At 45.0% G+C, this 9,422-nt stretch overlaps 1 protein-coding gene across 2 annotated transcripts in view; it reads left to right on the top strand.

Moving 5' to 3' along the window:
• The first annotated feature begins 6,598 nt into the window (after positions 1-6,598).
• The window catches only part of WLS (Wnt ligand secretion mediator), a 107,030-nt gene continuing 104,206 nt past the window's right edge, over positions 6,599-9,422 (top strand). The window contains exon 1 of one of the 2 annotated variants that reach the window (XM_007460112.1): positions 6,599-6,999. In XM_007460112.1, the coding sequence (XP_007460174.1) occupies positions 6,894-6,999 (106 nt within the window). In that variant the 5' untranslated portion in view covers positions 6,599-6,893. The remainder of the gene's footprint in view (positions 7,000-9,422) is intronic. The other variant, XM_007460113.1, reaches the window with a different exon arrangement.

Here is a 9,422-nt window from a genome sequence, read left to right as displayed (position 1 = left end):
TTGAATGTCTTTTCCTAATGTATATTCTTCAAGGATGTTCTCAAAACACTGTGAAATCATGCTTAACAATTTCTTCCATGAGTCATTTGACTTGAAAATTGATCTTCAACTTGGAAAAGCCTTAGTGGCAGATCCAAGCAAGGAAAGAATTGCAAAGATTTAAGGCTTTATTGGAGGGAGTTTGACCTGAGTGAGAGTAAGGTGCTGAAGAGAAAAACAGAGTTGAGTGTATGAACTAAGCAGTAGCTGAAAAACACTAAAACAGGGCCTGTCTCAGAACTGGCAGGAAAAGGAGTTTCTGAATGATTGTCTCCTGAGGGAAACATGGGAAAGCAGGAGTTAGGCCCCTCAGCCCAATGACAGCATGATTTCAACTCACTTCTACAGCCTTATGGGGTTCTTTCTTTGATAAGTTCAAAGGGCATGGCTGACATAAAGGTGGTAAGAACCTAGGCTCTGAAGTGAGCTTTCTAAAGTAGGCTGCCTGAGGGCAAGGCCTGTGTTGGGCTCGCTGCTCTTCCCCAGGGTCTAGGATCAGCCCCTGGCACTTAGATGAGTTCAGTACATATTTGGTGATTGAATGAATGGAGTGTTGCATCTACTTTAGAATCTTAATTCCCCACGTTACTAGCTCTGTGGCCAAGGGAATATTCATTACCTTCTCTGAACTGGCTTTCCCCTTTTAAAAATGATAAAAATAGTACCTACCTCAAAAGTTGTCACGTGCATTAACGGTGACAACATATGTAAAGCATTTCATGGAGTGCTTGGTACATAGGAAGCAATATAAGTTCTTGTTGTTGTTGCTGTTATAATTATTGGTGTTATTATTAGGGGCTATTTGCTGCCATGTATCTGACATTTGGGGAATTACCTGCCCTCCCTCTCTCCCAGTCATCCCAGTTTCCTTTGGCTAGTGGTAAGTAGAAATATGACGTTCCTTGACTTTCACGTATTTTATTCTCATACAACCTTTACTTTCCCACATTACACATAGATGCCTGAAGCTGTTTTTATTGGAGATTGTCCTTCATGCTGAGCTGCTTAGTGATGATTCTGAGCTAATTTACAATTAACATGGGGTAAGGACCGGGCTTTGGTCCAAGTCAGGGCCTATTCTCACCCCAGATGGTCTAGGGCTGACGTTAAGTCTGAGCTCCTCTTCTTGCCATTGGCCACCTGTGGGGGGGCCTTCTTGAACCCCTGGACAGCCAGGGACTGGGACATGTTCATTGGTCATTCATTCATTCGGCAAAATGTGTGTGCTGACTCTGTGCCACGGTGTTGAGTGCTGTCCACACATCATAGGATCTCTGTCCAGGCTCTCCTCGCACTGCCACTGTCTCTGGGGAGGAGCAGATGGAAAGGAGCTTGTGAGCATGACAGAGCACAAGGTGAGATGGGGAGAGCAGTCGTGAGAGGACGGGGAGTGGGGGAAGCAGTCAGCTCAGACCCCATTAGGCTTATACAGGCTATGAAAACACGCTAAGAGAAAATGCCCTTTCCTCCACCTCTGCTCCAGGAACCCAGCATGTGTGACCTCTGAGGTTTAAACACTGGAGGCATGTCTGCTCTCTGCCGAAGCTTCTTTCAAGCCTGGGAAGCAGCAGGGTGCTGGCTGGCTACTTCAAGTTTTCAGCTGCCTCCCACCAGAGGTCTCTGGAAACCTATAAAGTTTCTTACCTGCCATTCCGGGTTGCAATTTCAAAGAGACAATTTCATAAGAGACAATAATTAGGTGTTTCATAGTTCTTTGGGGTTTTTTGTTTGTTTGTTTTTTTCTATCTGGGAACAGAAATCTCCTCTTTTATAACATGCAAAATGTTTGTTGAGTGCCCACTTTGTGCCAGGCTCTGTGCTAGGCACTTCATAACATTATTTTGCTTAATGCTCACCACAAACTATGAGGTTATATTATCACCTCTTTTTTTATTTTTTAAGAAATAAGAAAAATAAATATCAAAAAGGTAAGTAATTTTTCTCGTTTATTTACACAATTAGTAAGACTTAAAGTTCGGCATGAATAAGCCTAATGTCTGAAATGTATGAGGAATGTGAAAAAAAAAGTGAAATGGAGAACTTCAGGGCAGGTGCTGATGTGTAAAAAGGGAGGGGTGGTGGGGTATTTATTAATTAAACAAATTCATCTGAAGATCAGGTTGAAATACTGGTCTTCCAAGCTCTGGGTTCTACATAGTTCCTATCCAAGGTTAGCCTGTGAGAGGGGGCGGTGCTGGGAAGGGTCTTGTGTGTATACACGAAACAAGACAATGGGACTCAGAGAAAGAAGGGAAGGGTGGTTCTGTGTGGAAAAAAAATAAGCATTTTAAAAGAAACTGAATATATATATATATTCAGGGAGTATGTGTATATATATATATATGTGTGTATATATATATATATATATATATATATATATATATATACATATACATTCAGGGAGAGAGACAGAGAGAGGGAGAAAAGTGACGCTGAATAATAGAGTGTGAACCCCAAATGCCTGCTCGCATTCACAGGCACTAACTGTGAGAAAATACCAACAACGGAGGAGCTGCGGGGATGCCATTTATGGATAAAAGCTATTTATGAGAATGAGAAGCCTCAGAGTGGGACTATTACTCTTGTTAGGTCCCTCTGAGAAGTAAATTACGTGTTTGAGTAGGTAGGTGCAACTCTTTTGTATTTCTATGTTACATTTACTGCGATGACAATAATGACATGCCACCCTTGGCTTCCAAAGGGGGCTTTCTCAACTTGAGGAACTGAGCCTCGCTCTGTGCAAGTTGCTGTGCTGGGGCTGTGAGAGACACAAAGGCTCAGGTCATATCTCCTTGTTTTTAAGGAGCTTGCCAGCCACGGGTGACAATACAGCACATATATAGAGATAGTGTGCAAACTTCAGCTCAGGAAAATGTGTCAGATAGGCATTTAGTCAGTGAACGCTATACAGGAATTGGGGGTTGGGAGAGGGGGAGGAATTGCAGTGAATCCACCTTCAGTTAGATATTCATTTATTCATACGTTCGTTCACTCATTCATTCATCCATTCAATAAATATGCACTGCAATCTTTATGACCTTCCATATGACAAACCCTTCAAATAAGTCAATGGATAAATCAGGATCCCCAACTTAAAGTCTAGTGACTTGGAGTTGGAATGATCAGTTTCAGTTGGCAGAGTTGGATTGCATCCTTGGATTATCTGTCTTTTGGACAATGTGCCTAATGACTCCAAAAAAGTGTTTTACTGGTGATTGGGTGAAGTTTTTAGAATAGAATATCTATATTTAAGGTTCACTGAGTGTTGTTCAGAGTTCAGTACTAGATGTTGGCCTTATTAGCACTTTTGTCAAATAGTTAATCACCCAGACTGATCCTAAAATATGCTTCCAAAAATAATTATAACATGATAAAATTTTAGAGCTGAGAACGAACCAATTAGTGATCAGTTTCTTCTAAGGGTTCCTAAATATAATCATCATTATCATCATCATCATATCTTGCAAGAATACCATGAGGTAGGTACTATTATGATCTCCATTTTACAGATGAGGAACCTGAGCCTCAGAGTGGGTAAATGACTGTGTAATGGTTTATGGTGATCACACATAGCAAGAGGCAGAGCTGGGATCTAGGCTACACCCCAGATCCAGCGGACTCAAACACTCATGCTCTTTTCTACTCCTCTGTGTTATTCCCTTGGGAAATAAGGATCCGACAGTCACTTTTAATATTCATAAAGACATAATAGACATTGTGAATTTTTAAAAGCAGTTCATGGTGATGAATATTGCATGTTGTCTGCCCTACACTCAGTTTGGCAATATTGGTAATCTCAGGCAAGCTAGAAGCATTTACTAGCAATTAGAAATATCTCTTTTTAATAAAAATGGTTATATAAGTGCCTGTTCAAAATAGGGAATCATATTTGTGGGGAACCAGTATTTTATCCCAAGCCTCTGGTTTCCAGATGTGGACACTGGAACATAAGGAGTTAAGCCAGTTACTCTGAAGAGATGCATTTGGAAGCTATGGGGATGGGGTGTGTTGTAGCAGTTGATAGAAAAATGAGTTGAGGACTCATTAATCTTACATGAATAAACCAATGCAGCTAGCCAAGAACATCTTATGGATCCATTTCAAACTTGAAGTGTGTGGGACACCCATTTCTTTCTTCTTAAATAGTGAAATGTAATATCAAATGGAGAGTAAATCTTGATATTGAATCCTGTCAACCTTACTTTAGAAATATCCCTTGATACTAAAAAAAAGGAATTCTAACCCTAAGGCATTACTATTAAAATGTGTGGAAGTTGCCAGCTTGTTGAGATGAGAACACAGAATGTGGAGTTAACTAGCAGTAAGGTGAGAAGGACATTCTTACTTCTTTTTATGATGCTCTGGAACCAATTCTGACAGGGAAAAAAAATGATGTAAGATTCTGAAAAGGTAAAGAAGGAATGCAAAAATAACCCACGCTGGTCTTTCTATGTTTGGGTACCAAAGTGTTGACCACTATTGTTCACAACAAGTCTGTCTATTTTTGACCATTTGCCATTTGATCTGATGTTCTTTAAAGTAAAGATGGTTAATCACTATTCAGTGAATAACAGCGAGTCTGGGGCTCCTCCAGGTCAAGGGCAAGTGTCTTCACATCTTGGTATCCTCAAGTACTTAGAAAAGAAAACTTGGGACAAATTAAGGGCGCAATATGTGCCTATTGGTTAAAGGGTTAAAGGAAAGAATAAATAAATAGCAACTGTATCCTCAGAACTGTTAAAAACTGTTAGACTCCAAGGAGATGGAATTTTATATATGTATGGTTTGGCACCTGTCCTTAAGGAGTTCCTGGTCTAGCTGGAGATTAGAATCGAATACTTCTATTAAGTGTAACCTGCATGGCATCTTCTATAAGGGCACCGAGAAATCAGGAACAGAGTAGAGGAGGAGACAGAACTTGGGATATTCCCTTGGCATGAAGAGGGTGTAGGTGGAGGCGAGGGACAAGAAACCAGGCATGTAAGGGGTGGTGGGTGGTGGAAAATGTGTATGTGTGAGAGAGAATAGGGTGTTACCAAACCAGGGGTCTGTTGGGCAATGTGAGTTATACTGGCCAAGTGGCTAGTTTATGTAATGTGGAACAGCCAGGCCCAGGAATTTAGACTTGATGGAGCAGGAAATCTCTAGAGTCCCACTTACCTTTCCCCCTGGAAGTTAAGCATAAATATAAATATATCCTTACAAAGAGAGGACAAACATTGTAACTTAATATGTGTTCCCTCTAAGGCAAATAAGGTCTCAGGCTTTTGAAATGCACACCGTGGGCTTGCTTTCACATTCACTTATTTATTCATTCCACAAAACTTTACAGAGGACCTACTAGAGCTAGAATTTTGTTAAGCACCACGGGGGGTACAAAGATGAAGAGCACTCGGTCCCTATCCCCCAGGAGTTTACAGCTAAATGGTGGAGACAAACGTGTACACACAAGTCCTTGCCATAGGAGGTAAGAACGTAAACACAGGAATTGTAGGGGCTTAATGTCCGGAGATATTAAAAGGAGGTAATTTAGAAAGTAAGAAAGATTTTTCAGGCCAGCTGGTTTTTAAATGAGGTTTAAAACTCCGATGGGGTAGAATATATTTTCTTTTAAGGCGAGAGCCAGGGTTAAGGCTCTGGAAACCTATGGAGTGGGGGGGATAATGTGGTAATGAACAGTGGCCTGATCTGGCTGGAGCGCAGGGTTCCCCAAGGGGTGCACTGGGGGGATTTAGCTGGCTATTTGCCCAATAACGAGCCTGGGATCAGGCAGAAGGAAGCCCAGCTGAGACTTTATTCCGCATCTCCGTGCTTTGACCTAAGCATCTATTGGGTCCCTTTAAAAGATTCTCCTCTTTCCTAAAGAGAGTTCTAGCAGTTGGGGGTGGGGACCATTTCCTAAAGTCAAGGCGTAAGTTAAAGGTCTGCCGAGCTGCCCACGGGGGACTTAAATCTCGCACCAGAAGAGGAAACGTGTGGGAAGTGGAGTAGGGGGAACCCACTAAACAACAACATCAACCCCCAAACGACACGAGCCCCTGGCGGGACAGGTTGCCTTCCAGACCCGGGAGCGGGACACCAGCACCCGCCAGAGCTCGGAGCCCCGCACTGGCGGACAAGAGGGAGTGGAAGAGCTATTGCTCTTTTGATGAATGAGACAGTGAATCTCTTCTTATAGTTAATAGCCATTTGTATTTCTTTCTGTGTAAATAAATACTTTTAGCCCTTTTTCATATATGTAAAATTTTAAAACACACCATACTATATAACATTTATGGCCATGGACATACATAATGAAGGAATGAAGTGACATTCACTAAGGTCAGTTGACAGGTTGCCTCTAGATAGGAAGGCAGGGGGATGAGACAAGGGAGGGACACAAAGGGAACTCCACTAAGTGCGTGACATTTTTTTTCTTTTAAAAGAAGATATTAAGCAAGCATGGCAAAACGAAATAGAAGAGGAAGAAAGGAAGGAAGGAAGGGAGAGAGAGAAGGAGGGAGGGAAGGAAGGAAGGGAGGTAGGGAGGGAGGGAGGAAGCGCGAGAGGGAGGGAGGAAGAAAGGGAGGGAGGCGGCGTCATGTGATCCGCTTCCCTGCTCCTTTAAGCGTCCACAGGCGGCGGAGCGGCCACAATCACAGCTCCTGGCATTGGGGGAGCCCGAGCCGGCTGTGCCGGGGGAATCCGTGCGGGCGTCTTCCGTCCCGGTCCCATCCTCGCCGCGCTCCCGCACCCCTGAAGTTTTGCAGCGCCCAGAAAGGAGGCGAGGGAGAAGGGAGCGTGAGAGGAAAGGGAGCAAAAAGCACACCCTAAAACATTTATTTCAAGGAGAAAAGAAAAAGGGGGGCGCAAAAATGGCTGGGGCAATAATAGAAAACATGAGCACCAAGAAGCTGTGCATTGTTGGTGGGATTCTGCTCCTGTTCCAAATCATCGCCTTTCTGGTGGGAGGCTTGATTGGTAAGTGCGAGAGCTGCAAACTTTTCCCCCTTTCTCTCTTTTCGGGCCCCTTCCCTCTTTGCCTCTTCGGCTACTTGTTACAGTATCACTGCCTTGCTTCTATGATCTAATTAGTCCGGCTATTGTGCTTAAGAAAGCAGAGCTCCATGGGGCTCCGTGGGGCACAATCCAGTCTAGTGGCTAAGAGAAAAGGAGGGGGAAAAGTTTTGGCCTAGTTTCAGTATCCACTTGAAAGGAAGGAGGGGGGTAAGCGGGGGTGGGAATCTTAAGCATGGCGACGGATCGCGCGAGGAAGCGCTGGGTTACAAAGTTGATTGCCGCTCCCCCCGCTTTTTCCCGCGTTCCCCCCCTTTTCCTCTCGCTTCCCTCCCAATCAGCTCCCGGAGGGCAACGTAATCGACTTTATTAGGAACAACTGAAGAGTCAGAGAACTGCGCCCGGCGCAAACCCAGAGAGCCCAGTTACCGGGCTGTGATCTCTGCATGTGTAAACGCTTTGGGTTGTCTCAGCTGGGGGCTGAGAGTTTGCATTTTGGGTCCTGACCTTCGTGCCCTCAGCTTCCTCGTCGCACTCCCATCCCACGCCCCGCCGTGGCCGTCCGCAAGGTCCGAGCCTTGGCCCGGAGCCTGGATGGGGTGAGGTACGGTGGGAGAGAGTCCTTGGATGGCGCTGCGGGAAGTTGGAGAGGTCGGAGGGGAAAGGCGTATCAGAAAGGTGTTGCTTTTGGCCTCCCGCCCTCTCGCGAATCTCCCCTCCCCCACTTCTTAGAGCTCCGAGAGCCGGTGAGTCTGGAGCCCCGGGTCCTGCCTTGGCGCCTAGGAGGGCGGCCTGCGCCCCCGCCGCAGCCCCCCGCAGGTGACAGCTCCCCCCCGGGAGACCTCCCCTGGCGTGCATCGCCCGGACCTCTCGAGCCAAACACGCTTCCGGGTGAAGAAGATGGTTTCGCGGACCTTCCACTCAAAAATACTCCCTTCTTCTCGCCGTGTCTCCATCTCCATCCATCCTCCCGCCTCTCCGCACACTCGCTTTCCCCTTACCCTCGAGATTTAGGACGTCCCGGCGCAAACTTCAGCGCCGACTTTGCCACGGGTGCGGATGAGAGCCTTGGCTTCCGTATTTCGCAGATCTGTAAAACTTTGCGGAGTGGAGAGTCTACGGAGGGGCTTTCTGCGCGCGTCCCTTTTCCGGAGCCCGCGCGGCGCGGGTGTCGTCGTGGTCGTGAGAACTGCACAGGCTTGGGCACCTCGAGTCCTGTGCCTGGCGTTTTGTCTCCAAGACTTGGGTTTGATGGCAACAAATGAAAGGGAGTCTGGTTTTGTAAATCACCGTAACATCCAAGCTAATTGTTTAAACAAAGGAGAGTGGGTGAAGCTTCACCAAGGAGAGAAATTTCTGTAGGAGATCGTGCCTTTCGCTGTGTGTGTATCCGCAAAGCAGGAGGAGGTTCAGAGTTTTCCAAGCTCATATCCTCAATTTGGATCAAACAGCTTAATCTTTTTATTCCTGGAACCCTCCCCCCCCACCCCTCCCGTTAGGAGCTCCTGTTTAGCTACGTGCAATCTCCATGTTTCCCTGTATTGGATTTTTCGAGGCTCTTAATACACTTTCTACTGGGAGCTGAAGACAGCCTTCTCTGTGCCCTCACGGTGATTATGCAGCGGTTACAATTACACCTCTTGTCTCCCTTGATGAGCAGTTGCAGTTAGATGCCATTGGATCTTGTGTGATTTCAGTGGCAGACCATAATTAAAATTTCTTGCACCTTGTGCTTTCAGAATTAAATTGGCCTATTATCCCTGTCTGACCTTCATCCTCTTTGAGGTTTATTGCACAAGCAGTGAACCATTACACACAGTTCCCTGGTATTTGTTGGTGTGTGTTTCTTTTTCTAAAGTTGATCTAGCCCATTATCCACTGTTGTAGGTTTCTTAGGGCACTTCTGGAACTAGCATAATTTCTGGAATCTTAGTACTGTGGAGAAGGTCCAAGGGCACTGGTGAGTGGCTGCTGAACATTGGAGTTTCCATAGGATCAGGACAGTTGTATGTTCAAAGAGGGGTTTGTTTGGAGTAAGTGGTGCCAAGGGTTGTTTTTCCCTGAGAACTTGATTAGTGACCGTATCTGATAACAATCTCAAAAAGTTAGTGATAGGTCTAGATTCCCCTCGGTAAATCAGCTGATTTAATTCCATCTTTACTTGAAAAAGAAAACTATCTCTGTATAACACTTCTTGGGGGAAATTGTTGTGTACGTTTACCTCTTACCTCTCCTCCTTCCTCAGTTGCCAAGGCTATGTCCCTAGTTCTGGCCTGAAGGCTGAAAAGATCAGATCCATTTCACCGCAATACTTGAATAGTGGCTTAGCCTTTACCTCAACCAGTTATAGAGTAATTTTTTTTTTTTTTTTTTTTTTTTTTTTTTTT

Source organism: Lipotes vexillifer, unplaced genomic scaffold, assembly GCF_000442215.2.
Source record: "Lipotes vexillifer unplaced genomic scaffold, Lipotes_vexillifer_v1.1 scaffold134, whole genome shotgun sequence".
Taxonomy (NCBI): domain Eukaryota; kingdom Metazoa; phylum Chordata; class Mammalia; order Artiodactyla; family Lipotidae; genus Lipotes; species Lipotes vexillifer.
The sequence above is the reverse complement of the archived record's forward strand: the minus strand, read 5'-3'. Positions and strand labels throughout refer to the sequence as shown.